Source organism: Acanthochromis polyacanthus, chromosome 15 (assembly GCF_021347895.1).
Source record: "Acanthochromis polyacanthus isolate Apoly-LR-REF ecotype Palm Island chromosome 15, KAUST_Apoly_ChrSc, whole genome shotgun sequence".
NCBI lineage: Eukaryota > Metazoa > Chordata > Actinopteri > Pomacentridae > Acanthochromis > Acanthochromis polyacanthus.
In genome coordinates, this window is record NC_067127.1 from 32,859,420 (window position 1) to 32,882,521 (window position 23,102).

The window sequence follows — 23,102 nt, forward strand, 5'->3', positions numbered from 1 at the left end:
GACGGCCCGAATATTCAGATCCGTTCGTCTGGTCTCCCGGGTCCACATTTTGCCCTCGTTTAGTCTTTAGTTAAAATGAAGAATTCCCAAACACCGGTCTTCAGCATCTTGTCTTGTGTTTATGCAACGAAGTGAAGCGTGGCTTCAGGGTCAGCAGCCACCCGGCCATTCGGGTTGTGTTTACAAACACGAATGGAGGAGCCGAAATGAGCTGAAGAACACGGCGGAATGAGCCGAAATGGGCCGAAGGCGCAGGGAAGAGACGAGCTCCGAATATTTTCGTCTGGGGGGAGGAGGGGGTGATCACATCGACATATGTGTATATGTTATAGACACGTGTATATGTTTATGTGATCACAGGACGAGATGAGCCGATGTGGGCAGAAGGCAGAGGGAAGACAGTAATGCTGCATGTTCTTTCTGCCGGTGATGTCCGACGGCAGGGGGGGATTTTCGGATACCAAATTAATATCCGGATAGTGCCGTAGCGAACGAATATTCCGATATTCGGGCTGGAGCTGCTGTGGGACCAGTGGAAGTTGGAGCTGCTGTGGGACCAGTGGAAGCTGGAGCTGCTGTGGGACCAGTGGAAGCTGGAGCTGCTGTGGGACCAGTGGAAGCTGGTGTAGCAACTGGTCCAGTGGAAGCTGGCACAGCATGTAGGACATGACTTGATGAGGTTGTGGGCAGGCCAGTGGAGAGTTTGTGTGAAACTCTGTCTTTACCCTCAGTATAAGGGACAAGGTGATCCATATTAATTTTGGGGATAGTAGTCCCACTTGGGTCTACAAGATCCACACTTTTGCCAATGATGGAGGAAATTGTGTAGGGCCCAAGATAATGTGCCTCCAATTTTCCTCCTTTCCTCTGCTGGCTCCTCACATTCATTCTTAGCACCTTCATGCCAACCTGAAGGTTGACAGCACTTTTTTTAGTCTTCCTGGGTTTGGGGCTGTTGCTGATGTTTTGAATGGCACTTTGAAGTGCATCATCCAGTTTAAGGATGTTTTTTGTGACTTCCTCAACAGAGAGGTTGTCCTCCACTGTAACTGCTGGTCATTGAAAGAGTCCACGCTTCGTACTGATGTCCACAAAAAGGTTTATTCTTCTCAGAAGATATATCGTTTGGTGGTACACCGTGAAAACAATAAACACAGACATAACATCACCTTCAAATCACGACATGACAAGAAAGCAAATACCTTATCTCTCACTTCTCTCTAAACAAATACACGGTTCTCTAAAAGATTATTAAAATTAAGAATTACCGTGTTTATCTGGATGACCAACAGAAAATAAGTAAAGGCAGACGGGATGTAGAATTGTCCGCTGAACCCGCCTGATCTCTGTCTCTCTCCCACGCTGCACCTCACGTACACAGCGTAAGTCACATGACAATTAATCCAACTTTATCGACACGGACAAATAAACAAAAACTAGACTAAATATGATACATTTTACCAAGACAAAATGATCATAAGCATGACAGGACAAATGTTGTAACAATGCTTTCCAAAACAAAATTCATTTGATGAACGTAAATAATCAGCTTCCTGTGTTGTCATGGCAGCCTGAGGACTCTTAAACAGCGTCAGCTACATCCACACTGCTATCCACCTTTCAAATGAAATAAAAATCAAATTAAACAGCAATCAAATCAAATCCCTGTTAAAGCACTACATTGTTATTAGTTTAAAGCTATTAAAGGTGTACAGAAATGGCAGTTTGTCCTGTTTGGTATGTTGAGTTTTCATGAATTCCCACACGAGTTTACCCAAGTAAGGAAAGCAAATCTGATTGGTCATTATTGAGTGGGTAGGATATTCAATGTTTGGGGCGAGACCAAGCTCGGTGTGTGTGTGCGAGTCTCAGACGTCTGATTGAGGGATAGCGAATCCATTATCAGTGGCTGATAAATCGTGAACAGGCTGATGTATAATGCACAAAGTTTGGGCTACATTGTCTGATAGTTGAGTTATTACACTACTGTTTAGGCCCACATGGCTCAAATTCAATTTTCTGTTCTGCACACCTATAAATATTTTTTCCAATATGTGCAATTCATTTTACCATGTAATCTTCTGGGATCTCAGAGGGATACCTTGCCTCTCTCCCGAACATTAAATAGAAAGGTGAGAACTTTGTTGTAACTTGCCGCTTTGTTTGCAGGCCAAACATTACAGCATCGAAATGCTGGTCCCACACATCTGGCCTGTCATTGACCAGTTTGGCCAGTGCCCTGCAAAGAAGCATTTTTTTTATTTTTTTTTATACAAGACATATTCCAGAGTGATATGAATAAAATGTTAAAATAGATATAGGCCTACCTCTGGATCGTCCCATTCATCTCCTCCACCAGTCCATTGGTCTGTGGATGATATGGGGGCTTCTTTTGATGCCCAGAATCTTGCACACATTGCTGTTGATCTATTTTACAAATACATAAAGACAGCAAATTAAAGGTAGCCATAGGGGGAATAACAGGTGGCTAAAAAAGTCATTGAGTACTGCAAGCGTTACAATGGAAATTAGCTAATTTTTGTGGATGTTTTTAGTTTTTCATACATACTTCATTAACAAACTCCTGGCCTTGGTCTGTCAGTATCCTTTTTGGTGCTTCAAACTGATAGAAGAACTTCAGTAAGCACTGACTGACCTCCTGCGCAGTCTTGGACTTAATGGCATAAGCCTGGGTCCACTTTGTTAAATAATCAATCAGCACACATATGTACTGGTTTCCACTTTGAGTGGTCCTCAATTTGCCAATTAGATCCATACCCACAAGTTCAAATGGTGTAGTGACCTGCAACCCATAAAATATAACTCATTAAATGTGTATCATACTTCCAGCAAATTGTAATTTTCTCCTATTAACTTTCTTTTTTGTCTAAAAGAAGAAGATGATGTAAAGATTCAACTTTTTTCTTACTTTAATGGGTTGATTAATGACTTCCTGTTTAATCACCACACTATTGGCCTGGCATTCAGGACACTGGGCAACCTAACAGTAAAAAGAAAAACCAACAGAACCAGAAAAATTACTCTCCTTATACCCATCTGTGAGCCCTTGACAAAATGGGAAAATGTTTTAACTTCAGCATAGCTGTTACGAACTAAAAGATGTTAAAGGCTATGAGGAACGTAACAATGATTTAAAACCAGGTTAAAATAAAGAAAATTGAGACAAGTTATGAAATGAAAGGTGATGAATGTTTATCCACAAAACTAGATAACTAAATAAAGCAAACAAGAAAACCAGTGAACCACCTGGTAAACCTAAAAACAGAAGGACAAAGGAAACAACCAAATTACTGCAAGCTCCTCAGCCACTGGAGGCCTGCAAAGCTCACAAACTCTCACAAACAGCTCCACAAAGCCGACAGGTACCACTGCTCCACACAGGACAGCTGCGAGAAGTGGCCAAAGAGAGAGAAAGACCACTGCTCTCTCCTGCTACATATAGACTCATGCTTAATCAGACTAATTCAGCAGCACCTGCACACCTTCACAGCAGCAGAGGAGCCTGGAGAGAGAGAGGGAGAGAGAACAAGCAGCACAGCAAACACACAGGGCATGTAACAATAGCTTATTGGAAAGACAAGAAAGCATATGCTTATACTGACCACTGATGAATGGCCTCAGACATTCCAGGCCATTAAACCTCAGAGAGATGGCCTCTCTGGTTTTCTTCTGCCCACAGTGTGCACCATGGCTGCTGGCATGAAAGTCTATGAAGACACTGTTGGCCTCCTCTTGTCCACAAAGAACTTTCACCCTGGTGGAATTGGGCTGTCCTTTATGCCTTACATAGTATAAAAGTCCATCTATAAAAAGATAAATAAATCAGAGATGAATTGTAATAAATTAGGCGACAGTCAATTTATTTATTTATTTTTGGATATGTCCTGCTTATCTAGCTTATATTTAATATTTGATTAATTAGTAATACCATGTTTGGCTTGGTGTGGTTTAGTTATGTGTTAATTGAAAAAAAAAAAGACCAACAAGGAAACAAATGTACCTTGAACATAAGCACATGGACACTTATTTACTGACTTACCACACACACACACACACACACACACACACACATGACTATATCATAGCCCTTCTATATAAAAGCCAGTTGAGAAAGCCTAGAAATATGCAGTCTGTTTCCAAAGGCCTTGTTACAATCCAACCTCTAGGGGCTGGCTGGATGCAACGAAATAACCAGATGTTATTGGTTTAGGTGAAGGGATTTATTGCTTAGTAGTAAAACGGAACGAAAAGGTGACAACGAAACACAAGACTGGCGGGTGTTGCTAAAACAAAGAACAGAATAAAACATAACGGCTAACAGAGTTTACAACTAAGCTAAACACAAAGAAAACAACTAAACTCCTTAGCCAAACTGAATTACAGAAGCAACACCCACCACCAGGAACAAAAACTAATACAAAATGTGTACAAAACAACTAAACAGAACTGGTGCCTCTAAAACAGTATACATCATGAGCATAGTTTACGAAAGCTCAGCATACATAGTGGTTTCTATACAAAGTTGGCAACTACACAAGTGGAGCCTCAGTCTCCACACTAAACAAAAGCTGCCAACAAAAGGTCAGGGTTGTCTGGAGCACAACCACAAGCGCTTCCAGACCGAAAGACCACACAAAACCACAGAACACAGAGAGCACCAGGGTGGACTGGTCTAAACACCAGCCACACAAGACTGATGGCATGGTGGTGCTTTATAGTGAGCAGGTGCGGTGCCTGGCTGGTCGGAGGAGGAGCTGCTGGAGGGTGGTCCAATGAGGACGGCCGGAGGGCAGGGAGAACCAGACGAGAGTGCAGGTCGTCATCAGCTCGGTCGTCAGCTGAAACGGCTGGCAGCTGGGGCTCCAAAAGACTCTGCAACAAGCCACAGCTGAACCTACTCACAAATCTCCCCCAAACAGAAGGCCCAACAAAGCACCACCTCAGAACGAACGGTACACCAATACTGGTAGCCGTAACACCCCTCCCCTTAAAATACAAACCCCTAGGTTTGTACAAACAAAAAAAAAATCACCAACCACCTCAAACCAAAAATCCACCACCAACACCAAAATCAAAATAAGCTACTAAGCAATGAAATCACCTTACCTGTAAAGCTGCGGGACCACTAGTGAATCCTGGACCCCTAGTAATCCGGACCCCTAGTTATCCCGGACGAGCCCCCACTTGAGAGGTCCCGGGTTCAAATCCCGGACGAGCCCCCACTTATTACGATCCAACCTCTAGGGGCTGGCTGGATGCAACAAAATAACCAGATGTTATTGGTTTAGGTGAAGGGATTTATTGCTTAGTAGTAAAACGGAACGAAAAGGTGACAACGAAAGAAACAAGACTGGTGGGTATTGCTAAAACAAAGAACAGAATAAAACATAACGGCTAACAGAGTTCGAAACTAAGCTAAACACAAAGAAAACAACTAAACTCCTTAGCCAAACCGAACTACAAAAGCAACACCCACCACCAGAACAAAAACTAATGCAAAATGTGTACAAACAAACTAAACAAAACTGGTGCCTCTGCATAATGAGCATAGTTTACGAAAGCTCAGCATACATAGTGGTTTCTATACAAAGTTAGCAACTACACAAGTGGAGCCTCAGTCTCCACACTAAACAAAAGCTGCTAACAAAAGGTCAGGGTTGTCTGGAGCACAACCACAAGCGCTTCCAGACCGAAAGACCACACAGAAGTACCCAAAACCACGAAACAGAGAGCACCAGGGTGGACTGGTCTAACAGCCCGGTCTCACGGGGATTCGTGAAACTGTCACGTCAGTTTTTGTTTCGGTTTCGTGCGCACCAACACGATGTCGTCATGTTTTTCGTGCCGCTCACCACGAGCGAAACCCGCTGTGGTAATCACATCTGAAAGTGGTTTATACCGGCGGATTCATGACGATCTAAGCTGTCCATCGGCGTTTGCGGCCGCCGCTGCGGCCGCCAGACATTCTTTAAATTCCTATGCAAATTAGGCGGATTCATGACGATCTAAGCTGTCCATCCGCGTTTGCGGCCGCCGCAACAGCGGCTGGATCACATCTGAAAGTGGTTTATACCGGCGGATTCGTGACGATTTAAGCTGTCCGTTGGCCGCGGCAGCGGCCGCAAACGCGGATGGACAGCTTAGATCGTCATGAATCCGCCTAATTTGCATAGGAATTTAAAGAATGTCCGGCGGCCGCAGCGGCGGCCGCAGCGGCGGCCGCAGCGGCTACCGCAAACACCGATGGACAGCTTAGATCGTCATGAATCCGCCGGTATAAACCACTTTCAGATGTGATTACCACAGCGGGTTTCGCTCGTGGTGAGCGGCACGAAAAACATGACGACATCGTGTTGGTGCGCACGAAACCGAAACAAAAACTGACGTGACAGTTTCACGAATCCCCGTGAGACCGTGTTGGGTCTAAACACCAGCCACCAAGACTGATGGTATGGTGGGCCTTTATAGTCGGCAGGTGTGGTGCCTGGCTGCCTCTGGTTGATTGAAGGAGGAGGAGCTGGAGGGTGGCCCAATCAGGATGGCCGGAGGGCGGGGAGAACCAGACGGAAGTGCAGGTCGTCATCAGCTTCATCATTAGCTGAAACGGCTGGCAGCTGGGGCTCCAAGAGACTCTGCAACAAGCCACAGCTGCACCCACACACAAACTTCTCCCAAACAAAAGGCCCAACAAAGCACCACCTCAAGAACAAACGGCACACCAATACTGGTGGCCGTAACAGGCCTGTACACACACAATAATAAATAAAGTAAATTTGAAAAAGATGAAATAGTCAGACAAGATACACTAGTGTTTTTTTTTCTTTTTAAGCCTGTAGGCATAAGTCTATCACGAACCACTGCACCCCAAAACAGGAGGCAACCGCCATTCCGACATCCCTCCACTCTGATATGGGCTCCCAATTGTCTAAATGGCAACACTTAAATTTCTTTCAAACCTCCCATCATTCCGACAATTTTTGCGTCCTATGGTCGGAATGACGGTTAAAAAAAGAAAAAGCCTCCCGCCATTCCGACATTTCCTCTAAAGCCATATAATGTACAAAGCAGTAGGAGACAATTGAAGCTTACAGTATTGTTAATTATATCTAAATCTTATTGTTTTTTTTCTTACATTTTAGATGAGTAATCTAACTAGTTGCCATCATTGTAAATCTGCAGTTCAGCACCGGACAGCTCCGAGTCAGTGACTCACTCGGAGTAACGCACAATCTCTAAAACTTTATTTCTCCCCAAGCGGCATTTAAAACAGACTCATACACAGGCGGTTATTCATGTTGGAAATAAACCAATAAACAAACGAATACATAAACAAGTACGTAAAACTGTTCAATAAATAAAGAAAAAGAAAAAAAGATAAGATAGAATAGTAGGCTAACTCGAAAAGGCCTACAGGTCTATTCCATTTAAGAAGATCCAACTCACCTTGCAAGTCGTAATTTTTTGTGTTTCGACGGAAATTATTTTCTTGGACCTTAGTCAGTCTATCAGGGATGGTTCCATCACTCAAGTAGGACATTATGTTGTTAAAAACAACGGGATCCATTATTACGACTCCAAAGAATGGCTTTCAGCATGAAGGTCAAAAGCGTGCATCTTGACGTCTCAATCAACTGTGTGTAATGGTGCTTAATTAGGCTATATATAGCGTCAATTACCTTATACTATGGCGGCAAAATGCCATGCGTTGAGTGCATGATACCAAGTCATTTTGAGCAAAGATATGCATGTCTAGGCAGTGACAGGGACGTGAACCAATTGGCAGGTGGAATGGCCTGATTTTTAAATTATAATGGCCCTTTACTCATTTTTCAAGTGGTATAAAGCACTGGTTGGAGTCCAATCTTGCAAATGTTACTCTGATGTGTTATATAAAGTGATTTTGGGGCAAAATATTCATGTACATACAACACCAGAGGATGAATCAGTTTTTGGTAAGCAAAATAAGCTGATTTTTACATTGTAATTTTCCTTTTCTCATTTTTAAGGGGTAAAAAAATACTGGTTGGAGACAAATCCTGTAAATATTACTGTGTTGTGTTATATTAAGTCATTTTAGGGCAAAATATCCATCTATGTACAATACCAGAGGCATCAATCATGTTTTGGCAAGCAAAATAAGCAGATTTTCACATTGTAATATCCTTTTTCTCATATTTCAAACCGTACAAAGCACTGTGTAGGGTCAATTTTTTTGTTGAGGGATCTAATGTAATGTTGGTGCAGAAAAAAAGACTCTCCCTCGGTGGCACATATCTTTATTAGCACAAATACACGGCAGATTGAAATCAGCAACTAGCCTATTGCACAGCGATATAAGGCAAGTAGACGTACAGGAGGCTATAAAACGCAAACACAAATAATCACCGTTAGATGATTATAAACAAACTGGTTGCGCTTAGCTGTGCTTTTCAACTGTGACGGCTGTGCATGCGCGCTCCCGTGTACCGGAAATCAGTTTCTGGCAAAAATCAACTTTTGGCACAACACCTGCGTGGATCAGGATTGTGTCAGCCTCAGGATGTGCCTGCACAATACTTGGGATTTTGTCCGCGATGTCGAGGACAGTGGCACCGGAGAAGGACAAGATGAGAGCACCTCTCACCCGAATGTTCCTCAGGATGGAGTCTCCAACGATGAGGGTCTTCGGCCGCTGTTGAGGGCGCTTGGCTGTCTCCTCGGATGAGCGGCCAGGTGGAGACCATAGAGGGGGATGGAGGGACATAAGCCAGTTTAGAACTACACCAGAGAGCCCCACTCACTTTTCAGTCTGCAAAGTAGTATCTTGTGGTCAACCATATCAATTGCAGGAGGATTCTGACAGCATTTATTATCAATGAGCAGAATTTAAAGCTGAAATCAGCAGTGATTTCCTGTATTATTTGGCCTAATGTGCCTCAAAACAGAAATTTTAAATTGTGTTTGCTGATTTTAACTGCATGCTAACATCCAGAGCTGTGCAGTCCAGATTTAAATAAACAGCTGAAATCAGAGGGGTTTACCTGAAAAGTTTGTCCAGTGTGCCTCAGAACAGAAGTAACTTCAGTAGAAGTCGATAAAACTAAAAAATAACCATTCAAACTTAAGTCTAAGCATTATTTTTAACATATGTGTGACCCAGTGGCCTAATGGATAAGGTATCAGCCTCCGGAGCTGGGGATTGTGGGTTCAAGTCCCACCTGGGTTGCTTAATATATTCATAATTTATAGATCTCCATTAATGATATGTCACTGCATGACAACATATGACCTCTTCTGTGTCTTTTCACCATGTTTAATGAAATCCAACTCTGAGGCTGTTGCTTAATCCTGCAGTGAGATAGAAGCCTTTACAGAGCAGACAGCAAGATAAAAACATTCATGATGACTTCCATTTTTGAAAAGAACAAATAAGAAATCAATTAAAGACATAGGAGGATACTGACTACATTTATGATCAATGAGACACCAAAAATACACCAAAAACTCGTCAATGTTGACTTTATTTATGAAGAGGAAAAAGGAAGGACAGATGTAGATGGGTGCTGACCACATTTATTACCAATGAGCTTAATTCAGGGCTGAAATGGCTCAGTGGGTAGAGTGGCTGTCTTGTAACTGGAAGGTTGCCGGTTCGATCCTCGGCCTGTCATGCTCATGTCAAGGTGTCCCTGAGCAAGACACCTAACCCCTAATTGCTCCTGGTGGGTTGTGGTTAGTGCCTTGCATGGCAGCTTCTGGTGTGAATGTAATGTATCATGTAAAGTGCTTTGGATAAAAGTGCTATATAAATTTCACCATTTTTGAAATCAGTGATTTCCTCAAATTTTTTTGTCTAATGTGCCTCAAAACAGAAATTTAAAATTGTATTTGCTGATGCATGCAGACATCCAGAGGTGTGCAGGCTAGGTTTAAATAAACAACTGAAATCAGCAGAGGTTTCCTAAATTTTTTGGTCTGAAGTGATCCCAGTGGCCTAATGGATATGGTGTCAACTGCTAGAGCTGAGGATTGTGGGTTCAAAGTTCTATCTGGGTTTCTCAATTAAAATCAAAACAATGTGTTTGTTCTGGATCTTCACCAATGTCAATATAAATTGCCACTGTGCAACAATATATAATGGTTTCTCACATTTCTTTCTCAACCTTGTAGCTATTGTATAATCCTGCAGTGAGAAAAAAGGCTTTACAGAGTAGACAGCATAAAAAAGTCATCAATGATGACTTATTTATGAAAAGGAAAAAGGAAGGACAGATGTAGGAGGGTGCTGACCACATTTATTACCAATGAGCTTAATTCAGAGCAGAAATCAGTGGTGCTTTCCTCAAATATTAGGTCCAGTGTGCCAGCGAGTTCTGGGTCTACCCCGGGGTCTCCTCCCAGACGGACGTGCTCGGAAAACCTCCAAAAGAAGTCTCCCTGGAGGCATCTGAATCAGATGTCCAAACCACCTCAACTGGCTCCTTTCGATGCGAAGGAGCAGCGGCTCTACTCCGAGCTCCCTCCCGATGTCTGAGCTCCTCACCCTATCTATAAGGCTGAGTCCAGCCACCTTACGGAGGAAGCTCATTTTGGCTGCTTGTATCCGTGATCTTGTTCTTTCGGTCACTACCCAAAGCTCATGACCATAGGTGAGGGTTGGAACGTAGATGGACTGGTAAATCGAGAGCTTCGCTTTACGGCTCAGCTCCCTCTTCACCACGACGGTTCGGTACAACATCCACATTACTGCTGACGCCGCACCAATCCGCCTGTCCATCTCTCGCTCCATTTTCCCATCACTCGTGAACAAGATCCCGAGATACTTAAACTCCTTCGCTTGGGGAAGCAACTCCCCCCCAACCCGGAGGGAGCAATCCACCGGTTTCAGGCAGAGAACCATGGCCTTGGACTTGGAGGTGCGGATCCGCATCCCCGCCGCTTCACACTCAGCTGCAAACCGCTCCAGTGCGTGCTGGAGATCATGGTCTGAGGACGCCAACAAAACCACATCATCCGCGAAAAGCAGAGATGTGATCCTGAGGCTCCCAAACCGAAAAAGCTCCCCACTAACTTCATTAGAAGTTGATAAAAAATATGCATGCAAGCTTGAGGTTAAACATTGTTTTCAAGAAATGTGTATGACCCAGTGGCCTAATGGATAAGGTATCAGCCTCCGGAGCTGGGGATTGTGGGTTCAAGTCCCACCTGGGTTGCTTAAAAAATTCATAATTTATAGAGCTCCATCACTGATATGACAACGCATGACCTCTTCTGTGTCTTTTCACCATGTTTAAGGGGGGAGTACACCTTATATACCTTCAAAAAATCTAAATAAATTTTAAGTGCTTAAACTATTCATTAGGTATCAAAAAATGTTTAGTTAGTGACATACAACAGCTTGGCAAGTACTTGTTCATGGTTCACAATCTTTATCTGCCATTTTCTCAAAATCTGTATTTTTTGGGACAGGTGTTACATAAAACCTAATAACTTTTAAACTATTTGAGCAATCATGCTGATTTTTTCACAGATTGTTCTTAAGACAATACTTCTTAAATAATGGATGCTGAATACTTTATAATCCCACCACTTAAGACCATTTTCATTCTGGGGTAAAGAGTTATTTATATTGAAATTGTTGCTGTGGCAATAAGAAAAAGAGTTATCCCCAAAGCACCCATTATTTGTTTTACAGTAAGTTACTCTATCAAAAGGTATAATAGTCATGAACCCAAAATGTATGGACTCTGAGTAGATGGCATATAAAGATGGGTCACCGGGAAATGTGATGTGTATTGGCATGTTTATGACAATATTTTGTCCCCCGGGATCATTGCATGTAACTTCTAACTGTTAAAATGATCATTTGCAACTCATAAGCTTTAAAATGATGTATAGCATGTTAAATTGGGTCATATCAAACATTGTTAAGAGCCTATATAATATAATGGATTTGTGAACCTGTGAAATAACATGTACTCCTCCCTTAATGAAATCCAACTCTGAGGCTGTTGCTTAATCCTGCAGTGAGATAGAAGCCTTTACAGAGCAGACAGCAAAATACAAACATTCATGATGACTTCCATTTTGGAAACAAAAAAAGAAGAAATCAAGGAAAGACATAGGAGGATGCTGGCTAATTGATGATCAATGAGACAGAAAAAAAAAACAACTCATCAATGTTGACTTTATTTATGAAGAGGAAAAAGGAAGGACAGATGTAGATGGGTGCTGACCACATTGATTACCAATGAGCTTAATTCAGAGATTTCCTCAAATGTTTTGTCTAATGTGCCTGAAAACAGAAATTTCCATGCAAACATCCAGAGGTGTGCAGTCTAGGATTAAATAAACAACTGAAATGAGCAGAGGTTTCCTAAAATATTTGGTCCAGTGTGCCTCTGAACAGAAATAACTTTAAGTGGAATTTGATAAAACTAAAAAATAACCATTCAAACTTAAGTCTAACGGCATGTGTGTGACCCAGTGGCCTAATTAAATGGTCTGTATCTACAGTGCCTTGTGAAAGTATTCGGCCCCCTTGCATTAATATTTTGTAGCGCCACCTTTTGCTGCAATTACAGCTGCAAGTCGCTTGGGGTATGTCTATCAGTTTTGCACATCGAGAGACTGAAATTCTTGCCCATTCTTCCTTGCAAAACAGCTCGAGCTCAGTGAGGTTGGATGGAGAGCGTTTGTGAACAGCAGTCTTCAGCTCTGCCCACAGATTCTCGATTGGATTCAGGTCTGGACTTTGACTTGGCCATTCTAACACCTGGATACGTTTATTTGTGAACCATTCCATTGTAGATTTGGCTTTATGTTTTGGATCATTGTCCTGTTGGAAGATAAATCTCCGTCCCAGTCTCAGGTCTTTTGCAGACTCCAACAGGTTTTCTTCCAGAATGCTCCTGTATTTGGCTCCATTCATCTTCCCATCAATTTTAACCATCTTCCCTGTCCCTGCTGAAGAAAAGCAGGCCCAAACCATGAGGCTGCCACCACCATGTTTGACAGTGGGGATGGTGTGTTCAGGGTGATGAGCTGTCTTGCTTTTACGCCAAACATATTGTTTTGCATTGTGGCCAAAAAGTTCGATTTTGGTTTCATCTGACCAGAGGACCTTCTTCCACATGTTTGGTGTGTCTCCCAGGTGGCTTGTGGCAAACTTCAAACCAGACTTTTTATGGATATCTTTGAGAAATGGCTTTCTTCTTGCCACTCTTCCATAAAGGCCAGATTTGTGCAGTGTACGACTGATTGTTGTCCTATGGACAGACTCTCCCACCTCAGCTGTAGATCTCTGCAGTTCATCCAGAGTGATCATGGGCCTCTTGGCTGCATCTCTGATCAGTCTTCTCCTCGTTGGAGGTGAAAGTTTAGAGGGACGGCCGGGTCTTGGTATATTTGCAGTGGTCTGATACTCCTTCCATTTCAATATGATTGCTTGCACAGTGCTCCTTGAGATGTTTAAAGCTTGGGAAATCTTTTTGTTTCCAAATCCGGCTTTAAATTTCTCCACAACAGTATCTGGGACCTGCCTGGTGTGTTCCTTGGTCTTCATGATGCTCTCTGCACTTTAAACAGAACCCTGAGACTATCACAGAGCAGGTGCATTTATACGGAGACTTGATTACACACAGGTGGATTCTATTTATCATCATCAGTCATTTAGGACAACATTGGATCATTCAGAGATCCTCACTGAACTTCTGGAGTGAGTTTGCTGCACTGAAAGTCAAGGGGCCGAATAATATTGCACGCCCCACTTTTCAGGTTTTTATTTGTTAAAAAAGTTTAAATATCCAATAAATTTCATTCCACTTCACGATTGTGTCCCACTTGTTGTTGATTCTTGACAAAAAATTAAAATTTTATATCTTTATGTTTGAAGCCTGAAATGTGGCGAAAGGTTGAAGGGGGCCAAATACTTTCACAAGGCACTGTATATAGCACTTTACTATACCTGCAAGGTACCTGAAGCACTTTACAAGATACATCACAATTACACATGGATGGCGGAAGCTGCCATGCAACACACTAACCACGACCCATCAAGAGCAATTAGGAGTTAGGTGTCTTGCTCAGGGACACCTCAACATGAGCACGACGGGCCGAGGATCAAACCGGCAACCCTCTGATTGCAAGACAACCACTCTACCCACTGAGCCATGTATCAGCCTCCGGAGCTGGGGATTGTGGGTTCAAGTCCCACCTGGGTTATTTCATAATGTCAAGAATATTATATAACTGCCCACCAAAGTCAATATAATTTGCCACTGCACAACATGTTCTACCATGATCAATGACATTTAACCTTGTAGCTATTGTGTAATCCTGCAGTGAGAAATAAGCCTTCAAAGACCAGACAGTATAAAAAAATTAATAGCTAACTAATGATGACATTATGTTATGAAAACAATAAAATAAGAAAGGGAGGATAGATGTGAGTGAATGCAACTACATATATCATGAGCAGAATTAAAGCTGCTATCAGCAGTGATTTCCTCAAATATTAGGTCCAGTGTGCCTCAAAACAGAAATAACTTCATTAGAAGTTGATAAAAAATATCCACGCAAACTTGAGTTTAATCATTATGATTGGGGCCGGTATGACCCAGTGGCCTAATGGATAAGGTATCAGCCTCTGGAGCTGGGGATTGTGGGTTCAAGTCCCACCTGGGTTGCTTGGTGATGTTAAAAAGCAATATGTAGCTCAGTGTGATTCGCCCCTGCACAATAACATATTCCACCATGATTAATGATGTTCAGCCTTGTAGGTGTTGCACAATACTGCAGTGAGAAATAAGCCTTCACAGAGCAGAAAAAAAGGCACTAATGTTGACTTTATCTTATGAAAGGGAAGAAAGATGCTGGCCATGTTTATTATCAATGAGCAGAATTTGAAGCTGAAATCTGCGGCGATTTCCTCAAATGTTTTGTCTAATTGCTGATTTTAACTGCATGCAAACATCCAGAGCTGTGCATTCTAGGTTGAAATGAACAGCTAGAATCACCAAATGTTTGCTCTAAAGTGCCTCAAAACAGAAATAACTTCATTATAAGTTGATAAAAGTGTGCGTGCAAGCTGGAGCTTAAGCATTATTTTGTGGGTATGTATGTGACCCAGTGGCCTAATGGATAAGGTATCAGCCTCCGGAGCTGGGGATTGTGGGTTCGAGTCCCACCTGGGTTGCTAGATAAACTCATAATTTATAGATCTCCATCAATGATTTGCCACTGCATGACAACATACGACCTCTTCTGTGTCTTTCCACCATGTTTAATGAAATCCAAACCTGAGGCTGGATTTCTAACATCCTTAAGGTTGGACACCGGCCGGAACACAAACCAGATCCCTGGTTCATGTCCCGGCCTTCCTGGGATCTTTCTGCATGGAGTTTGCATGTTCTCCCTGTGCATGCGTGGGTTTTCTCCGGGTACTCCGGCTTCCTCCCACAGTCCAAAAATATGCTGAGGTTAATTGGTTACTCTAAATTGCCCGTAGGTGTGAATGTGAGTGTGATTGTTTGTCTGTATATGTAGCCCTGTGACAGACTGGTGACCTGTCCAAGGTGTCCCCTGCCTTCACCCGAGTCAGCTGGGATAGACTCCAGCACCCCCGCGACCCTAATGAGGATAAAGTGGTGTATAGAGAATGGATGGATGATTTTGTCTGCATACAAACATCAAGAGCAGAGCAGTCTGTATATGTTAGCCTGTATATGATCCAGTGGTCTAATGCAGTGGTTCTCAACCCTGCTCCTCAGGACCCCATGTCCTGCATGTTTTAGATGCTTCCCTGCTCCAACACACCTGACTCAAATGATCAGCTCGTCATCCAGCCTCTGCAGAAGCCTGATGACGAGCTGATCATTTGAATCAGGTGTGTTGGAGCAGGGAAGCATCTAAAACATGCAGGACAGTGGGTCCTGAGGAGCAGGGTTGAGAACCACTGGTCTAATGGATAAGGTCTCAACCTCTGGAGCTGGGGATTGTGGGTTTGAGTCTCACCTGGATTGCTTGACAATTAGCCACAAAATATTTCTAGTATAAAATAGTTTTATCATGTTTAATGAATTCCAACCCTGTAGCTGTTGCTTAATCCTGCAGTGAGAAAGAAGCCTTTACAGAGCAGACAGCAAAATAACAGGATTCACGATGACTTTCAGTTCTGAAATGGAAAATAAGAATGCTGGCGACATTTCCCATCAATAAGCAGAATTTAAAGTTGAAATCAGCAGTGGTTTCCTGAAACGTTTCATCCAAAACCTCAAAACAGACATAACCTCATTAGAAGTTGTCAGAAATCAAAAAGATTGATACAAACCCGAGCTAAAACATAATTTTATTCTCATGCATGTGACCCAGTGGCCTCATGAATAAGATATCAACCTCTAGAGCTGAGGATTGGGGGGTCAGGTCCCACCTGTGTGGCCAGGTAATGACAAAAACTGTCCAGATACTTTGTTGACCAGAATACAACAGTTTTTGTCTTTCAGTCATTAATGGATGACTAATGAGCATTACCTTGTGCATTTAAATAGCTTTGAAAATATTTCCTAAAAGCACATTTCTGTTTATTTAGTCTTTTACATACCTTTTCCCATTTTGTCATCAAAATCTTGTTCTTTATTCCACTGAGTAAATGTTGTTATTCGTATCAAACCTTCTCAATGCCTTTAAAAAAAATTACATACCATATATATGATATTGTAGCAGGCTAGAAAGTTTAAACTTACCTTGTGAAATTCTATATTATAGTTGACTCACTGAGGAACAGATTACAGGAGAACCAGGAGCCTAAAACCTTCATCTAATCGTTTGTTCTCTGATTTGTTTTTAGTGGGACCTCGTCTGTGATAGAAAGAGTCTGACACAAACAGCGAGCACCATATTCTTTTCTGGAGTCATGGTGGGGGCCGTGGCTTTTGGATTCCTCTCTGATAAGTATGGAAATTTTCTCATATTTGGGATCAGTTTGAGCTCATTATTTCACTAAATGTCCAGCAATCTGTCCAGATTTTTTGAGTAAATGGAATAAAAACATGCCACTAATGCGTGCAGGTTTCACAAATTACATCAGATTCAAGTCAAATTGCCATTTTTTATCCAACAGCTGTTGCACGAAAACTCTTTGCAATATAAAAAGGCATGATATTTGGCATCACAAACTGAATGAATAAGTTTAAAATATTGGAGCTAAGACCCCGTAGTGTTATTTATGGTGTGATTTTAGCTGAGAAATGGACATATTAGGGATTTAAATCTTACAAAAATGACATAAAATACTGCTGTACCTGAGGATAATACACATTAGAGTAAAAACCCTACAGTTAATTAATTATGAATAATAATCCAATGCAGGGGCGTCAAACATGTGGCCTGTGGGCCAAATTTGGGTGTGTTAGAGGATCCAATCTGGCCCACAGGACGACTTTGTAAAGTCTTAAAAATTACAATGACGACATTAACTGCAAATTGTAAATTTAACAAAATTAAAAAGCTTCTATAGCATTGTAACCGGACTTATTTACAGCTAAAGTTTTGAACCTACAAAAAATACAGTTTATGTGTGTTTCTGTGTTTTCTTTATCTCTTATTTTTGTCCAGGTATGACAGGAAGAACACTCTCCTGGCCTCGTACATCATGTCGATGGCGTTCGGCTTCTCCACTGCGTTTGCAAACTCCTTCCTCGTGTTTTCAGTGTTGAGGTTTCTCACCGGATTCTCTCTGACAGGAATCAGCATCACCTCTCTGGTTCTCAGTAAGCTCAGTGTGAAGGTGGTCATATGTGTTTCAAGATTTAAGATATTTATTCATTCATTTTGTCATTTTCTTCGCTGTGCAGGCATCGAGTGGGTGGACAAGGCCCACAGGTCGTTCATCAGTGTGATCGGAGGCTTGTTCTGGTGTGCAGGAAACATGCTGCTGGCTGGGTTTGCTTTTCTGATCACCGGCTGGAGGACGCTGACTATGACTGTTACAGCGCCGGTGGCTTTGGCTGTTTTAACCTGGTGGTAAGAGGAAATAAACATACTGAATGACATTTCTTCTTCACCAAGCAAAGCGCACAGAGTTTAAGTGCTTCTAAATAAGCTTGCATTTAACTTAGTTTCTAAAAAATGTCTGCTTGCTTTATATTAGACTGTTTAAAAAAGATATATTTTTTATGGTAAAATTTCGGCAGCTGTGATTGCCCGGATGCTGCTGTACAATTACTGTAAAACATTTTTTTTTCATTTTACGGTGAAGAAATGTATTGATACCGTTAATTTTACAGTTAAAACTGTGCTTTGTTCCATCTTCTCCTGGAAAAAACTTTTAACATTAAAAGACGTTTTTGTTGAAAATTTACATGAAAATATTGATAAAACAATGTTTGTGTGACCTGTTATTAATATTACAGCATAATCCCATTATCACAGCACAATAGTTGGTGTATTTAACATTTAATAAATGCACTTTTAGGAAAAATTCCAGTTACAGCTTTCATAAATGTTAAACCATATATCCGTAATTGGCACAAATATACTTCAATTTGACCAGTAGCAACTGTATTTTTTACATAAAATAAATGCAACACTCACCACGTTAAAAATATTGCGGCATGTTTCTGTTATCAGTACAACAGTACATACATTTAACTCTGAAAAATTCTATTCTTTTTGAGAAATAAATGCAAAAATTACACTATTGATGAAATATTAAAGCATTTTTTCATTATACATGTGTAAGACTAAGGAAAAAGGGATTTTAAAAAATATAGCTTTCTGCTGATGAACTTATTTACAGTGATTCTGTGTTATATAAACGGGATCAAATTGTTTTATCCTTTACAGACTTTTGCTGTCATGGTTTGACAGTTTTCCACCATAAAATTTCTGAACATATTTTACGGTGCGGGCTTGAGACGACCAATGGAAATCACAGAACTTAACAGAAATAGTTACTGTCACTGTGGAGTACCCGGGGAAAACCCGCGCATGCACAGGGAGAACATGCAAACTCCATGCAGAAAGATCCCAGGAAGGACGGGATTTGAACCGCAATCTTCTAGCTGCAAAGCGAGAAGTAATATCCTGGACTGACATTTTTTTTTATTTATTTTTTTTTACAAACAAGAACTTTGGCATTAGTGTCTAAAATCTAGACTAAATCTAGACTCTAGATTTATTTGCACACAAATCTGCCAACAGGAAGTCACTCCAATACCCAAATATTATATTATATTCATGTTAAAGTATTAGAGTTTACACAACTTCAACAGAACTGAATTTGAGATAAAACAAATACAACAAAGCGTAAATCAATCAATCAATCAATCAATCAATCAATCAATCAATCAATCAATCAATCAATCAATCAATCAATCAAAATTCATTGACAGAACACTTTACAACAACATAAAAGAAGACCAAAGTGCTTTCCATCAGCATGACAAAACAAAACAATACAATTTGGTAACTACGAAACCATAAAACCAGAAAAGCTGTAAAAATCATAAGACCGTGAAAACCATAAAACCATAAAACCATAATGCAGCACACATTTAAATAAGACATTTTGGGACCACATAAAAATAAATCAGTGCTAGGAGTCAAAGACACACCTGGATAGGTGAATTTTTATTCTGGACTTGAAAAGGTTGGTAAGAACATGAAGTTCCAATGGGAGTACGTTCCAGAGTCTCAGAGCATCAACAGCAAAAGAACAATCCCCCCACTGCTTGTACTGAGACCTGGACACGTTCAGAACCATCCGAGTGGACGATCAGAGGGCTCTGCTGGGGTGGTGGATGGTTAGAAGTTCAGATAAATATGACAGAGAAAAGCCATGAAGAGCTTTAAAAACAAATGTTAAAACTTTCAACCCGATGTGATGATGGAGCGGATGGGGGTGATGTGACTGTGTCTAGATGTGTGGGCTAGAAAATGCAGCATCAGTTAGGTCTACTCAAAACTCTTTTAAAATGTAATCTTTTTTTAAGGTTCCTGAAACAACCTTTCCTCTGAAATGGGCTGTTAAAGTTTCCTTCAAGAACCCTAAAAGCAAGCAGAGCTCCTTGAAGCTGCTCTGATTCTAAGACAGCAGTCGATGACTAACTTGGACAGTGCGTTATTAGGTTCATGTCCAAGAATGAATCTCCATGTTGACTTTTTATTTTACGAAACAAGAACTACAAGGAGAAAATATGGCATCTGCAAATTGAACAGTAAAGAAGCAATATTAATGTACTACTAGATATACAATATATTTATTCAAAGTCATTAAATAAAGTCTGTTTGTTCCTGACTGTTTTTAGCCACAGATTCATTCTGGAAAATTTGATGTTTTTTTCTCTGCAATGGATTCTTTGCTGGAAACTAAAATTGAGAAAGTCTTGGAGATTTCTTGATTCCTAAAGGCAAAAGCAATCGCTGTCTAAGTGAGGGCATATTGTACATTAAAAGCGAAAATATTCACATCAAACTGAACATAGCCACCATAAAAATATGTCCAACATGTGTTATTTTAGTCAAACTAACTGAATTACCCAACTAGAAGAGAAATAGCTGACTAGACAGGTAGGATTTTGTTGTTAAAACTAGTCGTCTCAGAACCACTGTAGGTAAAAACGAGACACATTGTGGCTTTTCTGCAAAGTCTGAATGTGTCAGGAATCTGAGACTTTTTTTTCCAGTGTGTCTGATTAATTTGATTGGTTCTGTCTGCAGGTGGGTTCCTGAATCTGCTCGATGGCTTTTAGCCAACGGTAAAGTGGACCAGGCTCAGTTTTACCAGGATAGATGTGCAAAAATCAACAAACAAGAACTGTCGTCCAACTTCAAACTAGAAGTAAGTCTGAGCTTCATGCACCAAGAAATGAATCCTTCATCATCAACTAATCATGCATCTAATTCTGCATATTGAATGTTATTCCTCTGCTTCTATACAGACCCCGGACAACATGAATGTCCTGGAAAAGCAGAACAAGAACTACTCGTACCTCGACCTAATCAGAACCCCAAAGCTGAGGACGTTAACTCTACAGACGGGGATAATTTGGTGAGTCGCAAATTAAAATAATGCCTACAAATATCTTAGAAATCATGTCTTACTACCACTCATTCCAGGGAGGGAAAAATTTTCCCTCACAATGTTGGTTTTAAGTTGCTGTGTGAAGCTGAACGTGGCTCAGTAGAATATATAAATACACTGCCTGTCCAAAAAATAAAAGCTGAACACTAATATTTCATTGGACCGCCTTTAGCTCTGAGAACAACACACAGTCGCTGTGGCATCGTTTCTATAAGCTTCTGCAATGTCACAGCTTTTATTTTTATCCAGAGCTGGATTAATTTTTTACCAAGATCTTATATTGATGATGGGAGAGTCAGACAAAGTCTTCTCCAGAACATCCCAACGATTCTTAGTGGGGCTGAGGTCTGGATTCTGTGGAGGACAATCCAGCTCATGCTCCTGATCCACTCATTCATAATGTGAGCCCCATCAATCCTGGCATCGTCATCTTGGAACATGCAGAATGCCATCAGGAAAGAAAAACTCCACTGATGTAAAGACCTGGTCATTCAGTATATTCAGGTATCAGCTGACCTCATTCTTTGTGAACATAACGTTGTTGAACCTGACCAACCCCAGATCATAACTCTAACCTCCACAGGCTGGTAGACACTAGATATGATGAGTGCATTACTTCATCCTTCTCTCTTCTGACCCTGATGCCCCCATCACTTTGGAGCAGGGTAAATCTGGACCCATCAGACCACACGATCTTTCATTGCTCCAGAGTCCAATCTTTATGCTAAGATGAAGCCTTTAATTTCCTGACTACCCTCACTGATCAGTGGTTTTCTTAGAGCTACAGCTGTTCAGTCCCAATCCTTTGAGTTCCCTTCACACCGTGCTTGTGGAAATGATCGTACTTTCACTGTTGTCACAGTCAGTCACAGAAAGGATTTTAACACCCAGCTGATCATTTACAAATCACAGAGTACATCTGTGATATGTTCAGAGGATACAGACCTAGCAGGGCTCTTAGATCCAAGGACTCAGGTCAGCTAATCCAGGCCAGAGTCTGGTCTAAACAGCAGCATTTAGCTGTTCCGCTGCAAACAAGTGGAACAAATTGCCAGTGGAGATTAAATTTTCACCAAATGTAGACAGTTTTAACTCCAGGTTAAACACATTTCTTTTCTCATGCGCCTATATGTGAAATCTGCACCGTATCGTCTAAGTGTCTGCACCTCACTTTAATGCTCTTAATGTTTAATTTAAGCACTTTGAATTGTCTTGGACATGAAGGGTGCTATACAAATAAACTTGCCCTACTTTGTACTGCTGTGTGTTTACAGTTTGATTTCACCAAACGTTTAAGTGCTCATCTGTCACGATCATTCAGGACTTTTTTCTGCCCAAGATGATGGTTCATCACCATCCTTCAGGTTTTAGTAGTGCGTTGGACGGTTTTTAACCTGATTTTAGTAGTTTCAGTCATCTCCTTACATGTATTCTGTGCTTGATGCAGGCCAATAATTTGACCCTTCTGAAACAGATCATTTCCACGACCACAGGATATGTCTTCCTACATGGTTGTTTCAGAAATGAGAAGCTCCTCACTGCATCAGTTAGGCTTAAAGAAGTTGTTGCAGCTTAAACGTATTCATCACTGCAATAATCATCCAATGGAAGGCTCTTACCTATTTGCTTAGTTAAATCTAAGTTGGGTTTTTTTGGCCAGGCGGTATATAAAGAGGTGTTTGTTCTGATTCTCCTCTGCAGGTACGGAGTCTCCTCGACGTATTACTGCATCAGTTTGAATATCTCTGGGTTTGGCTTGAACATGTACCTCACACACTTCATCTACGCCGCCATTGAAGTTCCCTCCAAGCTGCTGGTTTATTGTGCCGTCAACTTCTTTGGGCGAAGGAAGTGTCAAGCAGGAACGCTGATTGGGACGGTGACATGCGTGGCGATAAACATCTTCATGCCGAAAGGTCACTCAGAGTTTCTTGTTTTTTACATTTTGCAGACACATACGTGGGAGAACTTTAGCTTCTGTGATGCTGTGAATTGGTAAGAGCCGAAAGAAAAGCAGTGT

The 23,102-nt window shown here is 41.3% G+C and overlaps 1 protein-coding gene and 4 non-coding genes across 5 annotated transcripts in view; all 5 read left to right on the plus strand.

The window, feature by feature from the left end:
• LOC110972639 (solute carrier family 22 member 7-like) overlaps positions 1–23,102 on the plus strand; it is a 51,132-nt gene that overhangs the window by 8,439 nt on the left and 19,591 nt on the right. The window contains exons 2-7 of the mRNA XM_051960154.1: positions 16,847–16,950; positions 17,614–17,768; positions 17,853–18,021; positions 20,719–20,839; positions 20,940–21,049; positions 22,784–22,998. Coding sequence (XP_051816114.1) covers positions 16,847–16,950; positions 17,614–17,768; positions 17,853–18,021; positions 20,719–20,839; positions 20,940–21,049; positions 22,784–22,998 — 874 coding nt within the window. The remainder of the gene's footprint in view (positions 1–16,846; positions 16,951–17,613; positions 17,769–17,852; positions 18,022–20,718; positions 20,840–20,939; positions 21,050–22,783; positions 22,999–23,102) is intronic.
• Positions 9,154–9,226, plus strand: trnar-ccg (transfer RNA arginine (anticodon CCG)). Its single transcript has one exon. It is a non-coding gene; the product is annotated as a tRNA-Arg (tRNA).
• Positions 11,141–11,213, plus strand: trnar-ccg (transfer RNA arginine (anticodon CCG)). The gene has a single exon. It is a non-coding gene; the product is annotated as a tRNA-Arg (tRNA).
• On the plus strand, positions 14,615–14,687 carry trnaq-cug (transfer RNA glutamine (anticodon CUG)). Its single transcript has one exon. It is a non-coding gene; the product is annotated as a tRNA-Gln (tRNA).
• trnar-ccg (transfer RNA arginine (anticodon CCG)) lies at positions 15,124–15,196 on the plus strand. The gene has a single exon. It is a non-coding gene; the product is annotated as a tRNA-Arg (tRNA).